Source organism: Rhinolophus hipposideros (genome assembly GCF_964194185.1).
Source record: "Rhinolophus hipposideros genome assembly, chromosome: 14".
Classification (NCBI taxonomy): domain Eukaryota; kingdom Metazoa; phylum Chordata; class Mammalia; order Chiroptera; family Rhinolophidae; genus Rhinolophus; species Rhinolophus hipposideros.
The window spans coordinates 10,612,178-10,632,160 of record NC_138060.1 but is presented as its reverse complement, the minus strand read 5'-3'; the positions used below and the strand labels follow the sequence as shown (position 1 = coordinate 10,632,160).

At 38.5% G+C, this 19,983-nt stretch overlaps 1 protein-coding gene across 2 annotated transcripts in view; it reads left to right on the top strand.

Annotated features, from left to right (window-relative positions):
• The window catches only part of SYNPR (synaptoporin), a 296,011-nt gene that overhangs the window by 237,422 nt on the left and 38,606 nt on the right, over positions 1–19,983 (top strand). For both annotated transcript variants that reach the window (XM_081072256.1, XM_081072257.1), the window contains one exon: positions 9,262–9,460. In XM_081072256.1, the coding sequence (XP_080928382.1) occupies positions 9,262–9,460 (199 nt within the window). The remainder of the gene's footprint in view (positions 1–9,261; positions 9,461–19,983) is intronic.

Sequence of the window (19,983 nt, the reverse complement as noted above, 5' to 3'; positions counted from 1 at the left end):
AAATAATAAGATTTGTATCAATCATGTTATCAGGTAATAAATACCAGAGTAAAGACCCTGTTTGATTTTTATTTTTTAAGATGTTAATGCTAGGTATGGAATTATAAGGAACCTTACATTTTCCTCCTGTAAACATTTTATATTGACTAAATTTTTACAAATAACACATTTTGACTGAATTAATCAAATCAATTTGGCCTAAATTTGAAACAAAAGGTCAGCTCAAACAGGTATTTGCTGCCCTCTCCCATGCTACCTGTGTATTTTTAAATGTTCTAAATATCTTTTAGTCAAACACTTCAAGTTGTTTATTCATAAAATATTTTTATACTAACCAAGTTAATTGGACGGATATGTTAAATGGACATTCAAGTCAAAACAAAACAAAACAAAACAAAAAAAGACAGAAAACCAAACTCTGGGACTGATTTTGTTTCACAATTTACCTAAGTACAGTACCATAGTTCAGGGAAGACAAACAAGAGAGGAAAAAAGGATTTTCCCAAAACTATACAGTTAACAACCTAATTATTTTAATTTGACAATGTAGAGGCAGTCTGAGTTCTCTATGACCCAAATTCTATTTTAAGAAACTAAAATTAATAAGTCATAACTTTTTGAGGATGACAATGCTTCTTCGCAAGCCATTACATGAGTTTTCCTTGTCTCAATTTCACTCCAAACCATGCCCTAGCCCCCACCAACCCATTCCCTTTTAATCACAAGTAAGTCTACTTTTTTAGTTTGAAATGTTTATCTATGTACATACAAACTTGTGGGTGGGGAAGGTGAAATTTAAAAAGATCATTCTTAGCATAATATATTTTCAATCAATTGGATGAGTATCTTTCTGGCCCATGCAGATGAAAGTGACATGCCGGGAAGAGGGGCAGTCATTTTCCAGCCTTATCCTCATGTGTGCAAACACAATGAACTGTGTGGAAAAGAGTACTGTTTAAGCAACCTTGATTTAATTTTCCAATGTCTAGCTCAGTTCCCTCTGCTTGATATTTATTATCACTCTCCATTAAAAACGATTATCTTCTTTAATGGTAAAGTGGAGAGCACAAAACTAATGGAAAATTCCTCCTTTGGAGACAATAAACTTTAATACATTTAAAATATAATCACATCAAGGAGAAATGCCCCTTTGTGTTTAAGAGCAGAAGTACAGCATTTTGTCTTTCACTTAGTTTTGTTTATTTTCTTCAAGAAAATATTTTTAGTGAATACACGCTGTTGTTGCAAGCCTGGGAGATGAAGCTGGTTTTGATTCAACCAAGATTAAGTAAAAAATACCTGGGAAAAATGATTCTGGCTGCCTAAACAATGCCATTAACCTAAAGATAACAAAGCTGACAGTTGTCTCTTAAGTCTAGCTGATGGGAGTACAGGTACCATCTCGATGTCCACAGACCTTCCTGGAAACAAGCAGCATCATTAGAATCCCTGAAGTGGTCCTAGAAGGATGTTTGTGAACTGGATTGTTTCCTATTTCTACTTGCTTCTGATGTTGGATAGAGCTGAGTGATAATCCGTTTTGTCAACAGAGGCATCCCAGGTGTATTAAACCTTGTCAATGTCCAGTCAGGGAGCTCTGCATCTCAGACACTCGCTCCGTTCTCCTTTGCAAGACAAAGACTTCAAACTCCTTTCCAACTTGAGCAACCTGAGTCCAATTGCTGGAGACTTCTCTCACTTCTCACTGGCGTATTTCCCAGTCTGGTTCTCAATCCCCACTTTGTCCCCATTATTGCCCATTCTACCCAAATAGATCCTAAATCTGAGGCTCTGTGAAGTCAGACTCTCCCCAGAGTTTGACTGTAACATAAAAATATGTCTTCTGAGGTGCTGGTGGCATAAAGGAAAACCTTGTTCTAATCCCATGTGCCTTGAGAACCAGTCTGAGATCACCCATGAGCCGGGGGAGTGTGGCACACATGGTCACAGTCTTTGCGCATTCATCTCCTGCTGAAAAATGACTGAAAGCGGTGAGAGACCGGCTGTAAGGAGGTCATCAGAAAAGCCCGTGATGGTGTAAGAAGTCAGTAAAAACGTGATTGGTAAAATACATAAATAAATAAATAAATAAATAAATAAATAAATAAATAAATAAATAAATAAAGACTCGAAAATTAATTGATAGACTGGGAAAGAAGGATCTCAAACTTGAACCACTGGAAAAAGAAGTCACTAAAGGGACTATGAAATCTCACGTCACACATGTGCAGTGTCTGATGTTAGTGATAACTGGGGTTTCAGAGAATTCCATCTTGATCTGGAACACTATATGGAGGGCGCTTCCTCCCAAAGTAGATTTCTATACAGAAGGTTTCAAATGAATCTCGTTACCTGATGTATGATCTCTGGGACTAGGATAGTATGTGCGATAGCCACCTGCAGAGGAATTATAACAAAACATACCCAAGAAGTAATGTGGGTTTCTTGGAAACTCCAGAACTCACATCTACTCTCCTGGCTCCTCACAGTGACTCCTGAAAAACAACTTAGTATACCCTTGAATTTTACTTTATGATTCCTTGTGCAAAACAAATATTCTTATCTAAAACGTGAATTAGAAAAATTCTCTGTAGTTGTTAACGTACTCTATACTTTTGTTTAATGTATTTAGTCTAAGATGTGCATTCTTCTAAACTACCTTCTATAACCTTACCTTCCATGTAAATTTTAGCTCAATTTTCAAAGTTCACTACTATTCTCAATATTTGCTGTTGTTTTGCTAATTGTAACCTAAAATCCTTTCGTCACAAAATCCTAGTATGTGAAAAAAAAGTATACACATATTGAAATAAAAGTGTGAAAAAGAAATTGTTATGATAAAGAAAAAATATTTAAAGTGAGAGAAAACCTTTTTCGTATGGGAGGTTAAGAGTAAACGCTTTGGGGTCAGACAGATTCTGTTTCAAGCCCTTACTTCAACAGGTCTCTTCACCTCTCTACTCCACACTTTCCCTGCCCATAAAATAAGGAAAATACTAGCCACTTTATCAAGTTTGCAAATTTAAGTGAGATAATATGTGGAAACATTGGGCATGGTGCCTGGCTTATGGTGTGCTCGACAAACATCCATTGGTGGTTGGCATTCTGTACCAGTAGATGTGGAATTGCTATCATTATCCTAAATAGTATCACCCAATGCCATGCTCCAGGTATAGAAAAAAAACACAAAACGAGGAGATGACAGACCCAGGGGCTTGTCCTTTTCAACCTCCTGGATAATCTCTATTCCCATTCTTCACAGTTCATTACCTTCCCATGTTACCTTCTCTGATAACTGGCACACAGGGCTTAGTAAATCCCTCTTGAATGAATGAAAGACGAGCATAATGGAGAACTGAGTGGTCTGTAAAACTTAGAAATTTCTAAGTACAAACAATTTCATAGTACAAACAGAGCGGGGTATCAGAAAGCCTGGGTTCTAAGTTTGCCTCTTCTCTGTGCCAACCGGGTGATCTTTGATGATTCTTTCTGGATGACTGAGCTCCCACTTCTTTAGCTGTACAATGGGGAAGGTTGCTAGGGAGAAAAAATGACCTGTAGTGTGTGAAGGTGTTTGTAAACTCCCAGGATTTTGTGTTTGTTGAGGATCATATAGGCTGAGCAAGCAGGGCTGTGTGCGTCGGTGTGTAAATGTACGCATAAACACATTGACTGTACACACACGTGTGGCTACCAAAAGAAAAGGCAATCTAAAAACCAGACAAATGCCAATATTTCATATTAAGAAGAGAAAGAGAATGGAGCAAGCAGATTCAAGTCTATCGCCTGGTAAGAAGGATTGAAACAAGGGCTGTGGAAAATAATCAAGTAGAGAAACGTGCTCAGCACGACAATCTGCCCGTTGCCCTCTGATCTTCCCTTGGCCACTTGAGCACTTCTCAAAAATTCAGCACAACCTCTTGCTGCCCGGCACCCTTAATGCTTCCCACATTTGTTCCTGGGCAGGGTCACCCCCTCCCCTGCCCCCAGACATGGCCTTCCTTTCTTGTACTGACCCTTCTCCAGGTGATGTGTTAGGAGCCTTCGTCTTGTTTTTCTTTATCCCTGGTGAAAGATATTGTCAATAATTTCAAAAGTCTTATTACCAGATGACCATAATGGTATGATGCTACCTCAAGATGAATCTATGCTGCCCTTTACTGATTACCTCACTTTCTATAAAGACCCATGGACGCTGTGATGATCACAATTTCAGTACCTGATACAGTCAGGTTCATTTGCTCTCTGCTTGCTTCTGGGGCAAAAGTTAGAATAAACCCAGGACCAAATGGAAACTAGGAAGTTTTAACGGACTTTCTATTGGCTGGTCTACAGGGATTCAACTCTGTTACTGCTGGGTAACTTGTGTAATACAATGCCTCATTCACACACTTCAAGCGGGACGCAGAACGAATGTTGGTTTAGAATCATATTTAGTATAAACTATCAGTCTACTATTAGATTGGATGGCATGGGAAAGCTAGATTGGTTGTTTTTATACATGCATTCAGCTAGAAACTTAGGATGCTGTAACTTTTGAAATGGAGAGGCAGAAACAGGCAGTAATTACAAGTGTGGGCTCCTGATCTGCTTGCATTTGAGACTCATCTCTGCCTTCCCTTAGCCACGTGAACTCAGGCAAGTTCACTACATACTGCAAGCCTCAGTTTCCTCGTCTCTATAATGGTGATAGAAATAGTATCTACGTAAGAAAGTTGTTATGAGCACTAAGTAAACAGTCCGCAAAGAACCTAGCTCAAAGCCTAGAGGTTGAAAAATGTGGGTGGTTGTTCTCATAAATATTTTTATTAATAAAAAAAACACCAATGTGCTTAATATTTTTCCAGGCCCTACAAACAGAACTAAAAACTGTGGGGTGCCAAGCAGTTCCTTTAGTTTAATTGAAGCAGCAGTGAAAATGTTTAAAGGGCTGTGTTTAAGCATTGGTAAAAAATAAAACAACTCTAACATGAAGGCTTTTCAGTGATCAACATAATGCAGTAAAACCCAACGACATTCAATTACCCCTTGATTGAGTCAGGCCAGCCAAGGAGGGAATTATACATTTGAAGTCAACAAATTGGATTTGTCAGTTTTGCAGGCTCAGCAATTTTTTTCCTGACTAGTTCCGCACAAGATCAGAGGTGGCCCTGCCGGCCTCCAGATTCCATGAACTGACATGCTCTATCTGCACATAACAGTTTTGTCCTTGTTTAGGTTCTAAATGAACCTTAGGCCCCACAGTTATTACAGCTGCTAAGCACACGCTGACTATAAAATGTCTCCTTCCAAAATAAGACATATGTATTTATCCATATCTATTGCTTAAAAGAAACTTTCTGTGAAATATATATAGTGGGGTGCCAAAGAAATGTATACACATGACTTGTATTCATCTTTTGTTGTTGGTATGTATTGAGTATTGCAATTTTAATACAGGTTTTCCCTTCTTAAAATGTGTATACACTTTTTTGTCATCCTCTGTGTGTGTGTGTGTGTACAGATATATATACATATATACATATATATAAAATATATATGTATATTACTATATGTACATATAATAATATATGCCATTATACTGCATTCAAAATGTTCAGTGATATGAATTATTACGCTCAGACTATTTTGAACTGACATGCTCTTTCTTTATCAATGATCCCTTCTTCCTTCCAGATAACAGGCACTAGCTTAGAGCTTCACTTCCATTTCTCCTCTTTCTCTTGATTTCACCCCAGTGTGGCTGGTGGTCCAAATTCCAAGCTATATGGTTTTAATAAGCACAGCAGATTTCTTAGTGATTTTTTGCCTTGTACAGATAAGCACAATGACTGTAAATCAACGCAATTAGTTAGCAACATGGAAAATGTTGATATTCAACCGATTGCACAGAACAAAACAGTTGTTTTGATCCCCCCTTGTGCTGCCCCCCCTCCCCCCCACAAAGACGCAGTCTGTATGATGCTGCGTGGTAGCTGAGGCAGCTAGGGTGCTGGAAGCTCGGCTGATGCTAAAATGCATCCCAGCCCCCGGAAAGCGAGTGTACAGTAACTGAGTAGTGGTGGCAGGTGACATGGCTCTGCCTGCTGTTTTTGTTTTACACGTTTTTTATTATAAGAAAATATTTCCAATGTTTGTCTTAAGATAAAAACCTGAATCTATAATCTGGCCCACTGGACCCCACAGTGGGGACTCCACGCTGCTTCTGCATCTCATCCTACTCCATCCCCTTTCCTGCGATATTCCAGTTTCCCAAGCCTTATTTCATCTCCTCCCACGTGTTCTGCTCCTTGCCTATGCAGGACATTGGTACAAACGCTTTCCTACCTATTTTTTTAACAGCTTTATTGAGATGTAATTCACATACCATACAGTTCATTCGTTTAAAATATAAAACTCAGTGGCTTTAATTATAATCATAGAGTCATGCTTCCATCAACACAGTCAATTCTAGGACGTTTTCATTACTCCAAAAGAAATTCTCCAACACTTAGCCATCATCCCCAATTCTCCCATCTTCTCTACACCCAGCCCTCACCTACATTTGTCTCAATAAATTGGCCCATTATGAACATTTCATATACATGGAATCATACAAAGTGTGGTCTTATGCTGCTTTCACTTAGCATAAGGTTTTCAAGGTTCATTCATGTTGTAGCATGGATCAGTACTTCATTCCTTCTTATTGACTAATAATCTATCCTATGGATACACCACATTTCATTATCCATCATCAGTGGACAGATGTTTGGGTTCTTTCCACTTTTTAGCTATTACGAATAGTGCTGCTGCTGTGAACATTCTCATGCAAGTTTTTGTCCAGACAAATGTTATCGTTTCTCTTGGGTATGTATCTAGAAATGGAATTGCTGGATCATATGATAACTCTACGTTTAACTATTTGAAAAACTGCCAGACTGTTTTCCAAAATAGCTGCACCATTTTAATTTCTACCAGCAATATTTAAAAGTTCCCATTTTTCCGACTGAAACTTATTATTCCAATCTTATTTTGTTATTCCATTTTAATCTGGCTAACACTTGTTATTATAATCTTATCATCTTTTTGGTTATAGCCATCCTAATGGATGTGAGGTCACATTTTATTGGTGCTTTCTTTTCCCCCAACTTTTGATCTGAAGAATTTCTACTCATTTTTCCAGTTACAACTTAAAAATCACTTCCGGAGGGCATTTTGCCTTGACCATCCTACCCGCAGACTAGCATAGGGCTCTGCTCAGGAAATCTATCTTTTCCCTCTAAACTTGAAGTTCAACATGGACAGGGACCATCTCATCTCATTTTTGTTTTCCACTCCATCCCCAGCATCTAATTGTTGTATAAACTCCAGAGCTGCTTATTAAAAATTGTTGAATGACTCACATTACAAAATAATGAGAAAAAAGTGTACCTTATCTGAAAATCACCTGTATCAGAATAATTAACATGATGACTTTTTAAATCTGTTTCATTCTTCAGCCTTTCCACAGACCAAATTATTGAGAAATATTTTAATATCTCTGCAAGGGCATAAAAGGAGTTCCACAATATAACCATGATGAATGCTTCTATTTTCCTGAATTTTATTGAAGCTGTATGCCTTTCTGCTTGATAAGAAACAGGAGAAGGCTCAGTAACACGAGCAAAATCAATTGGACTGTGTAAGGAGTTGTCTCTTAAGTCAAGCAATAAATAAAAAAAGAATAGGTTTCTGAGAAATAGGGAACACAGGGAGACTGGACTTTCCTGCTTTGGCGTTCAACGAGGTTACATCCCTAGAGATTTCGATTCAGCAGGTCTGGGACAAGGCCTGGAATATATAATGTTAACAAGGCCCCTAATAATCCTGATGCTAGCAGTCCATGGGCTCCACTTTGAGAAAACATTCATCCATCTGAATAATCTCATTGTTTAACAGAAACATGTTAATGCAGAAGTTAAAAAAAATCAAGCTCTAGATTAAGACACAAATTTAAATCCCAGGCCCAATTTACTAGCCATGTGGCTTAGGGCAAATTACTTAATCGTTCTAACCTTCTATTTGCTATTATTATTATTTTATCCTTATATTATTTCTAAATTGTAAGAGAATGTATACAACAAATCTGTTTAAGAAGTCGAGTTTTGCTTACTAACAAAAATACTTCCTAAGCATAAATTGGGAATTTATCAGGTTCATCAATGGCTTTATCATTGTTACTCATATAGATAATTTTCCTAGTGGTTCTTTATTGATATTGCTAAGCCTCATTTATGTCCATTTACACATGCCTCTCTAAAACTCAAGGAATAATTTAGTCATTTCTGAAGAAGCAGAATTTTGGATCCTGTCCTGAATTACTGTTCACACCCAGTTCTCACCTGAGCTACCCTACTGGATAGAACATATCTTCCTTCAGTGTCATTTATTGCCTCCCCACCCCGAATCTTATTTTTTCCTGTTAATATATTGAGCCTGGATGCTGTCCTGAAACACTTAACTGTCTAAAATAGAAGTCCTAAAAGTTCAATCAAATTCCATCTACCAGTCATGTTACAGATTCCAGAATGTTCATTAACTTATCCAAGTCCTATTTAGTGAGTGCCTAACAAGTGTCTGGACTTTGGAATACACAGAGAAGAAAATTAAGATCCCCACGGTCATGGAGAGGACAGAAGAAAAAACAAGTCATTAAATATGTTACCAGGATAGTGTGGCTGGTGATGAGTGCTGTGAGTAACATTTACCAGGGTGATGTGCCTGAAATGTCTAAGGGAAAGGAGCCATTTTAGATTAATGGACAGGAAAAGCCTATCCCAGGAGATGACATGGAGCTCACACCCAAATGCCAAGAACCAGCCAGCCATGGGAGATATCAGGGTGATTTGGGGAAAGGGAACAGTCAATGAAAAGACCCTAAGCCAGGACCATAACGTAAGACCTGGTGTGTCACGTTTAGAAGTTAGGTTTTGAGTCCAAGTTAAGATGAGAAACCACTGCAGAGTTTAACTGATCATCATTCCCAGTGCCTCTTTCCTTCCCTCCTCCCCACTCTCTTCAGTGACAGCTATTGTGAAAGCCAAAGGAATGGTGTTTAACTGCAATATTTACTTCCACGTTTCCAGTTACAGTATCTGTAATTTCGTTAATGAACTTGTCACATAGGCATGCCATAAAACTCCCGAATCACTTCTCTCTTTGCTTTAGAACATGTAGACATGTGGCATCTCGTTTTCTCTCCAGAACATTTTAAAGAGTGTCTTCTTAAATCTGGCACTTTAGGTTGCACCAGGTGACATTTGAGGTGCCTACCTGCGAGGGAAAGGAGCGGGAGAAGCTGGCACTGATTGGCGACTTCTCATCTTCAGCAGAGTTCTTTGTCACCGTGGCCGTCTTTGCCTTCCTCTACTCCTTGGCTGCCACTGTCGTTTACATTTTCTTCCAGAACAAGTATCGGGAGAACAACAGGGGTCCACTCATTGTAAGTGCTTTGCTTTTTGTTTTTTCTTCCCCCTCTAATTTTTTTTCCCAATGCTTAAGGGGCTTTGGAGTTACCCAAGCCCTCAGGAGAGGTATTTTACAGAAAATCACATTCTTTTTCATCTAAATCTCTTAGATCAAAAACAAAAAGATGACTGCCTGTCATTCTTTTGTGCCCCTGTGTTGGAAAAGCATCACTAGACTTGCTAAAAACTCCTGTGAAATAAATGGTTGGAAATATCATGAGATCAAGGAAAGAGGAATGAGGTTTACTGCAGATTTATTTATAATTCAAGCATGATGGAGTTAGTCAACAACTTTTTTCATTGATTATTTAGACAGTGTGACTTGTCGTTATTTGAGATGTGTATTCTCTTAATATATGATAGACGGGGCATAGAACTATTTAGTTTGAAAATGAAAAATGGAGTTCTTCATGTCTGAGTCTCTCTCTTTCTCTCTCTCCTCTCTCTCTCTCTCTCTCTCTCTCTCTCTCTCTCTCTCTCTCTCTCTCTCTCTCTTTCCACTCTTTTTCTCTCTATCTCTCTGTCTTTCTCTCCCCACCACCAATCCTCCCCTATTTGCTTCTTTCTTATACAATGGTTGAAGAACTCATGTTGAAACGAATATGGTCCAGCATGTACAAACAGACACACACACACATTTAGAGGTACAGAATTCTCAGACAGGTACATGGTCATGGATAATTTTAAGGAAATAAAATTTAAAATTTTCAACCTTTACATGTACATTTGTCTGAATTTTATCTTACAGAGAATGCCCTGCATTGAAAAATATCTTGCTGTCTTCTCTCTTAATTACCTACTCTCATTACGTAAAAGAAAAGCATCCTTCTTTTTTTACCCCAAATATTACTACACAGTACATTTCTTTACACAGTAAAGAAAGGATCATTTGAAATACTGGTGTTAGTGTTGACAAAAATGAATGATTCTAATGCCTGAGTAATGTACTGTTTTACATATAAGGAGGTTTCCATTTTTTTCTTTCAATAAAAATGAAAGTTCTAATCTACTCATCAGCTGATACATTATTAAAAAATAATTCTTGATGACAGACCACTAGGTGATCTGAGGCACATAACTCAAAAGGAATTCAAAGAAATTAATGACATTGCTATAATAAAATTCCATTCATTCTCATCTACTCATTTATGTGAGCAAGCATTCTCAACACATCTATAAAATGAAAAATGGAAACAGAATTTATGCTGAATCGTGTCCCGTTCTATACATAAATAATATTTGTTCCCCCAAATATAAACTAATTGAAGTAAAAACATCCCCATACATTTCTAATAAAAATTTAACTTTTTAAATTTAAAATTATTTATGAAAATTTATAACACATTTATGTTGTTTCAGACAACAATGAATTCAAAATATTTGTAATGATTATCTAACCCAAAAGAAAATTTGGGTACTTAAAACATTCGGGTCACTGGTAAATAAAAAGTAATATAAGTTTATATACATATTTTTGTGACAAAGAAATATAATAGAGTGATTGATAAAATGCCTTCCCATATAAAAAATATTATATTGACTATAATTGTGTGAGGGAAGTGTAACGGAAATACAAGTTCTAGAGAACAGAGGAACATGTAAAATTTCCAACTCTTAAAGAAGAACTGTTCATTAATTTTTTTAATTGATGATAGAGAATATCAAGTAACTATTCCATTAGATTCATTTTAAATGGATACAATGGGTATTTTAAAAATATCAATACTTACAATATGCCAGAAATTGTATTCTTTGCAACGTTTTAGGCTTTTAATAAAAACAAAATTAGATGTCAACTTTACATAAGGAGGAACAAAGTTTTTCAAATTTCTTTTAGGGAGTGTGTGAGTATAACATTTCTACAGAGCTGTAACTTAATCTATATATTATAAAGACTTGAAGCTTAAAATAAACACATTTTGAAGGGTAACTGGGAAAAATCCGTGTTTGTAGAACTTTGTGATCAAGTTTGAAGGGACCAGAAAAAAAATCAGATTTGTTACACTTTAATATGTTATCCTGGAAAAAGAAGAGTAATGCAGCAGAACTTAAACCTTGGACAGGTTTCTTTTCTTTTCTTTTTTTCCTCTCAAATTTGAGCTAATAAATAGTCTAAATGGTTTTAAAATATCTTTAACAGAGTCACCTATCTTACTTGGGCTCGTCCCTCCCGTGTTGTCTAGAGGGACCCGTAAAAGACATATGTAAAACCAACATGCATCCATTCCTGGATACTCACAGAATTCTAAAGGTTGAGGAAATAGCCTGACTTCCAGAGAGAAGAAGTTGACTCAGCTAGCTTACCCATAAAGTGAGAAAAGATCTATTTGTTATATAAAACTACATTCTACTCCTATGAAACAATCTCGTGAAGGCAAGCTGCTTCATCTCTGTGTAAACAGTCTTCTCCATCAAGCAGGATATAATGAAATCCTGAACTGTGTGCTACACTGGGTAGGTTTTGTTTTATTACATCATGGAAAAAAGGAAGGGGTTGGGGGGATAATTCTAGTAATAAAAAAGGAAAGGCTCCTAGATGAAACTTCGGGGATATTAAAAAACTGATGTGCTCATTACTTAGCAGATAAAAGTTAATTTAAAAATAAGCCTGAGTCCTACGAACCACAGAGGCAGAATGAGTGTAGAGGATGAGCATGATGCCATTGTAGCTACAAATGGCGAACCTCATCGATTCTAACCCTGCTATGACGAGGCCACGGTTGGGGGAGGAAGGCTGGGCTATTATACCCACCTTTAATTATGAGTTAGCAGGTTAAAGCAAATCCACAGTGTAAGATTGCAAGACAGTGGTTCATACCTAAGAAAACTTTGAAAAGCTAGAAAAGTATTTGTTCATACGTTAATAATAATTATACTTGTTTCAAACCAATCTTACTTATTCAGAAAGATGGTTACTGATCATTACTTGGGCATCTCTTTTCTTGTTACCATCTATTCCTTTTTGGTGTTGTTGCTTTGTTATTAACAAAACAGCCATTTTTCCCTTCTCTCTTTAATTTAGGATTCTTCACGTCAAATAAACTTACTCTGAAATAACAAAGTTAGCATAATATGCTGACATTTACTAATTCAAGCAGTTTAAAGAAGTTGGGTATCCTAAGCTAGTTCACATCTAAAAATTAGTTCTCATTTCACTCTGTAATCATCTAGGACATGACATTATACATCATGCATAAATAAGATCTGTGTGTAGGAAAGTGATGAAGGTGTAATGGTATTGATATAACAACAATAATATTAACTGGTATTGATTTTCTACTATGTGTTGATCTGTTTTAATTCTCACAACAACCCTAGCTTACGTTATTATTCACATTTATGGATGAGGAAAGGGAGTCACGGAGAGATTACCCCACTGTCCCAGGTCACATACATCACTAATTGTCAGAGGGTAAAGAGATTGAACCCAGATTTCTCCAAATCCAGGGCCAAATTCATAACCACCATGCAAGAGGGTCCAAACTCCTGATAGGCAATGTACTCTGAAGTTAGAGGGATGGAGGTGGGCAAGACAAAGTGGTCTACATACCTGGACAGCTCCTATATTGTCTAACTCTGGATATAGAGAAACCAAGCCCTCCGTATAGTCCCTAGACTTTTCTTGATATTTGACGTCACAGAGAGTTTTTGTATTTGCCTTCAAAATCCACTTGGAGTTATGGACGATGCTAGAATCTATGATACTAGAATAACTGGAAGGTTCCGTTTGTGCTGCCATTTATCTCTGTCGCATGGGGAAGATGTCAATGATAGAAAACAAGCTTTAAAAATACCACGGTCAATGTGTGTTGTAAATTAGAAATGGTGAGGACTGATCATTATACATTTGCATGCAGTTGTGAGCAATTTCAGACAGACTGGGGCCAAGCTTATCAACGACTAGTTTTTAAAACATCTTTTTCCTACTGAATATATTTGACAAGCATCCCTTTAAGTAAAACAGAGAATCGGAATGCCTTTAGAAGTAACGTAATGTTAATGATGCTTAATGGCACAATAGGGAGAAAAGGAAGCCAAATGAATCAGCCAGCCTCCGTGCATTGCTACAGTAAGTGCCTTCTTGTTCGGGTGAATAAATACCAGTTCTCAGAAAGCAGAAAGACCACCTGAATGGTGCATGATTGTGGAATTGAAATGTCACATCTGGTTATATCATTTTGTCATGTTCCTTAGAGTACAGTTTTAAAGCCAATCTCCTGCCTAGATTTCTGTGAAAGGACGTTCTAAGCCGTTTTCAGATCTCATGTCAAATAGTGACACTGTGAAGCTTTACCTTTTTTTATATGAATGTAAAATAGGTTTTAAAAAAATACCTTACAGAGCTCACAGAATCCTCTGAGAATGAGTATATAACAAACACCATCCCACATTTTGGTGAATCCTCGTCTGGATAGGTTTGGTTTAAAGTAACTACTCTAGGAGTTAAGGAGAATCAATATCCACCTTAAGATTCTGTAGAAAAGAAAGGAGCTGTGTTATTTAAACTCTGCTTTTCACATAAAGGATACCGGGTTGATGGAAGGTGTTTTATGGGACAAAAAAAGGTGTACCCATTGCAGGCATGCAGCGGTATCATGGCTCACATTTGTTTCAGGCCCAGGGTATTCCAAATCTTTTCATATTTTCCATCCAACCTCAGAACAATTCTGGGGAAGGTGAGAAATTAGAACCAGGCCCATTCTACAGATTTAATTTAACTCCTCTTTACTGAGCACCAAGTGTTAGGAAATGAGGTCTTGGGAGATTAGAAACCTTGCCTGTGGTCAGAGAAATGAACGGCAGAATAGGAACTCAAACTCTTAGGCTACTGATCTGAAGGGCAGGGAGTGCACTCTGGAGTCCTGATTTTCATCTCCCTGTATGACCTATTATTTAACAGTTGGAAGCCCATTACTTCACCCATAGGATGAAGCCAATAATAATGTACACTTCACCGCGTTGCTGAAAGGAAGAGTTAATACCCGCAAAAGGCTTTGCATGGGGAAAGGCACACAACAAAAGATAAATTAATGGAATTTAATTGTAACACCATTAAATCATTAATTTTAATTATTCTCCTTCTCATTATGGGGTAATACCTTAGCCCCAGCACCAATAAAGGGAAATTGCAGGCACATTCCTTAATTGACTGCACTCCTCACAGTTGTACTTTCCTTCAGTCCCTCCATCCCAGGCACCTTCTGCCCGAGGTCCCTCAAGGATAGAGCTTGACTCGGGACTACTTTTATGATCACAGTTGTTAAGTTGAGCATCCAATTAACCTTTTTGGTCCTGGAACCCCACCCCGTTATATGACTGGAAGGTGGATTTTTAACTCCCTGAATCAAAATAAAGCTCCTCATTTTCAAGTATGGTCTAAGACAGTCACTCAGAGAGGAAATCAGGAGACAGGCACAGAGATAGACGCTCAAAGAATCAAATGCTAATTCCTAACTATCAACTCCATCTTTCCTTGGCTGTAATCAGAGATAGAAATCAGATTTTGCAGTCTCGGAGCTATTTGTACATCGCAAAAAATCTCTTTCCTCTCTCCTTCCCTCTCCCTCTCTCCCCCGCCCTTCTCTACTCTTTTCTCCCCTTTCTCCTCTCTCTCTTCTTTCTATCATCATGTCAGTCTCACTTCGCATCTAAATGTGTTTCATTTTAATAGGTATTAAGTATCTTCCATAAGCCAAGTGATGTGTAGGTGGGGTGAATTAAAAGCACCCAGTCTGGTGAGGAAAATTATTTAATAATTATGACTCTCCTACAAATGACCTATGAGAAGTATGTAGATGGGTTTTGGTAGCCTAGAGGAGGAAGCATGCCCTGTGGGAACCAGAGCACCCCCTCCCCAGGTTCCAGTGGGAACACTAACACTGAAGACAATACTAACATTCCAGGCCATCTGATAGTTGGTGAGAGGATGAGAGCAGAAGGCTGTGTTTCAAATTCTGCCCCAGATGCAATGCATCTGATGCTAAAAATAAAAACATCATTTGAAGCCCCCAAAGTACATATCTTGTTAGTCATAGGCACGCCTGTCAGAATCTGACACTCTGGCTTGTGATTGACGTGACGTGACGTGACGTGGTGTGTGTGTGTGTTTCCATCTCTCCACTCTTTGAAACAAGAAGAGTTGACATTCCAGAAGGGCATAGACCTAACCTTAAATAAACCCTTAGTCTAAACTACTATACATTTTGCTTCAACAAGTATATTTTTCCAGAATTGGCACCACAGATGAAGGCAAATAAATTCATCCAGTTAAAGTGTTCCAAGCACACCATCTACACATGTTTATCTGATTTTATATCCTCAGCCCTTTTCCAGCTTCTTTATGATTAGCAGATTTTTAATTACAATCTACATGAGGGTTAATTCCCACTGTACTTGGTACTATGGTTCCTCAGTTAACTGGTTAAACAGAGAGAAGAGCTGTAGTCCAATAGCCTTAATAAAGGCAGTGAACTGCTTATGGAATTCGTGGGGTTCTCCAGGATCCCAGACCTCTTTTCATCCCACGTTGTAGCCTGTGCTTTCGGAAGGCTAGCAGACAATTTCCTTCTGAACTTCATTCGTTTCTGTCAGGTTGTCTCTCACTCCAGAGAACTAACTCATCATTCAGTTAGAAAAATGAGGGCTGAGCGGAAACTTGGCAAAGCTCCACATGTGTCTTTCCTGTGTGGTTCTTTTTTCATTTAAAGTACCTGTAAATGTGAAATGTGCCTACTCCATGGCCCAGCACACCCAGAAGAAACCATGCTCACTGTCTGAAATAGACCTGTGGTTCTCAACTGGTGAGAGCGACATTTGGCGATGTCTGGAGATAACTTATGATAGTCACTACTGGGCAAATATTGCTGGCATATAGTGGGTAGAGGCCAGGGATGTGGCTAAGCCTTCCCCAGTGAGCGAGAACCCACCACAACAAAGAATTATCCAGCCCAAAATGTCAACAGTGCTAGGGATGAGGAACCACAGCAACAACCAGCAGTTACTGAGTACCTACTGTGTTCCAGGCACTGCACAAGCACTTTCTACATGTATGTCTTCCTTTAAATCCTTAAGCTAACCTTCTAGTTTAGTATTTTAATTCCCATTCTTGAGATGCAGAAAATGAGGCTGAAGAAGTTTAAGAAACTTGCTTCAGGTACTTGCCCCAGAGGCAATTCATGTCTGTCTGAGCTCAGCTCAGATGTTGCTGGATCTTTCACTGATTTTTTTCACTTATGAGGAACTCTCTACCCCTCACTGTGCTCATTTCTCTTGGTCTATGAACCTCACAGCTGACTCTTGGCTCCCCTCATGCCCCCTGTCTTCTTTGTTCCCTCTCTTAGCTATCCGCAACACACACACACACACACACACACACACACACACACACACACACACACAGAGCCTAAACCTCTACGTTTTGTAGGCTTTTCTCCAAAGCTCTGCTTTCTCATCCAGCTGACATACTAGAGAGGAAAATGGTGCCGACCCCAATTTTCAAACCCATTTTAGATGTTACCCCTGAAAGAACTCTTGTATTTTTCCGGAAGACTTCAAGAGCTTTAATATTGCTCCTAACTCTATCTCTAATTATGAAATTTGAGCCAATTTGAACGTCTCCAAGCAACTCAGGAAACTAGTTTAAATTCAGGGCTACAAGTCATTTCAGCAAGACTCTCAAAATGGTATAAAGTTGGTAAGGAAGGGGGCAATAATATTTTTTTATTCAATGAATAGCTATCTACAATTAAAAACTTTTTTTCTTATATTGGTTTTTTCTTATAGTACCCTCAGACATTACTAGTTTTCAATTTTTGTCTTTCAGTCAAACAAAAGTTCATGTGGTGCTTTCTTTTTGATCCTAAGACAAAGCTCTTCTTTGGATTCAAGAGTAATGACCATTGTTGCTTAGTTCCCACTGGACCCATGCTCTGCACCAGGCACCAAAGACACACAGCAGAAGAAGACCTGGCTCCTGGCCTCAAGCTACCCCCTTTGTTCCTATTACTCTTGGGGCAAAAGCTGTCCTGGGGGAGATAGTAGGGGCCAGTGGTTAAAAATTCAGGCTTTATACCCACCCAGACTGCCTAGGCCCAAATCTCAGTACCACCATGTATCATCTGTGTGACTTTGGACAGCTTACAGAGGCTCTCTGTGCTTCCATTTCTTTCGCCTGTGAAATAGAGATAACAATGGTTCTTAACTTAAAAAGTTGTTGGTCAGATTAAATGAGTTATTACACCGAAAGTAGTTAAAACAACATCAGGTACACCACAGGTGCTCATTAATTTGAGCCATTATTATCATCAGCCTGGTAGTATTATCTACCTTTGTGTCCATATCATGCTTTTTATGTAGCTGGTGTTTGTTCATTTCAGTGAGCTGATTGGCTGAAAAACAAGTGGATAAGTACAAACTCTATTGACTTTCTCATCTTGAGAAATGCTTTGGAAGGCTTCTTGTTGTACTGTTAACATTAAACATACTTTTATTATTTTTTATTCTTTGAATCTCCAAATTCAGCATAAAAGCTGCTGTCATTACATAAAAATGCAATGAGCCCTCCTATGAGGTTTCCACTGTCCCCCATCACTGAGTTCCCTCCCTTCAGCTCTCCCTCCCCCATCCTGGCACTCAGATCTTATACTTGAGGGAAGGAGGGGAAAGAACACAGCTCCATTAAATTAATAAGGCTCCAGAAAACAGGAATTTGAAACCCTTATCAACTAGCACATCTGAAAATAGCAGGAGAATGTGAAGAGCACAGTTGTGTAACAGGGAGAAACTTGGAAAATTTGGTTGTTTGGGGCATCCAACTGTGAAACTGGGTTCAGACATTCACCCTCCTTTTATCATTTTTTTGAAAGTGGTGAGATCCTCCTCACTCCACCCTCACAATGGCAAAAATAGATTACAGTTTGCTAAGTTTACGTCTTTGATTCCAGACCAAGCATACTCAAACACACAGCTTTGGATTCACGGGCACTTTCAATAGCTTAAGAGTGTCTTGCTCTAAGACCATGGTCCATTAAACTTTTAAATAATTGGCACAGAGTCCAGAGCTTGGATTTTTTTCAGCCCTCTTAGCCCTTTCTCCCAGCTAGGCACCTTCACTTCCACTGCTTTTTAGAAGGACCCAAATCAAAGCCACAGAGCCAGACAAGAAAGTGCTTGAAAATTTGTCCCCGTAACATGGAGGAAGTGACTCTAACCTGTCTTGGATCCCTGAAGGGACATATGTATCTGAGACCTACAACTTTGAATCCACCTCTGTGTCATTCTGAAATGTCTAGGAAACATTGAATTGATCCATATACTGTCTCCTGAAATTGATAGCTAAGCTGAATTACCATGAGTTTTATTTGTACACTACTGGTCCACTGAAAATTGACTAGCCACACCTATGGGCAGAAAAGCATGCAAATATTGACAACCTAGAAATTAAAAGAGAGAGAGAGAGAGAGAGAGAGAGAGAGAGAGAGAGAGACAGAGAGAGACAGAGAGAGACAGAGAGAGACAGAGAGAGACAGAGAGAGACAGAGAGAAAGAAAGAAAGAAAGAAAGAAAGAAAGAAAGAAAGAAAGAAAGAAAGAAAGAAAGAAAGAAAGAAAGAAAGAAAGAAAGAAAGAGAAAGAAAAGAAAAGAAAACGTTACAATGGAAAAAGAACTTAGAAAACTTGTAGTTGAGGCTAGGGAAAAGAGGGCTTAAATATTATTCAGCTGCAACTTACTCTTGAGCACTTACCGCAGGACAGATATTAAGATAGAAGTTATTTTATTTAATTATCCAAACACCATTAAGGCAGGAATGACTGTGCCCATTTTACAGATGTTGAATACGACTTACAGAGATGGAGTAACTCGTGCAGTGATACACAGTGAGTGAGCCTCAAGAGACATGCTCTTCACCCTGGTGCTGTATCTCCACCTCATTCTTACTTGGAAGTAGAAAAATGAACATCCAAGAATATCCAAGCTGGAGCTGATAGTCAAGTCAATAAGACAAGACAAAGACATATCAGGATATAAAAGCACAACAGAAGTGTATTTTATTAGGACCAGTGATAGCAACATTATGTAGGATTCAACAGGAAAGAGCATGCGTTATTCGCTTGGGAGGTTTACAGAGTCCATGAGATTTGACAAAGAATGGAAACTAGCTGGATGAAAAGGAGGGCTTTTTGACTTGGGGAAGGTCTTAAGAATGGGTGGAGAAATAATATAATAGCAGACCCTTTTTTGGCCCACCAGCTTCCTTCTGTGGGATGTGCAGACTTCTCCCACTCACACAGTACCGCTGGACTGTGAGTCCACGGTGCTTTCCCCAGTACATAAGATTGCCCAGTAACTCAAGTCAGGCAATTAAAGTCTCCTCTGGAATTTATCTGTGGAGTGAAGTTTTTCCTCTGGAATTGCTAGGCTACAGAGATGTGAGTCTAGTTGGTGGACGTATTGCCCAAGATGTGGAAAGATTCTGTGTAAAGAATAAAGTTGAGCAGAA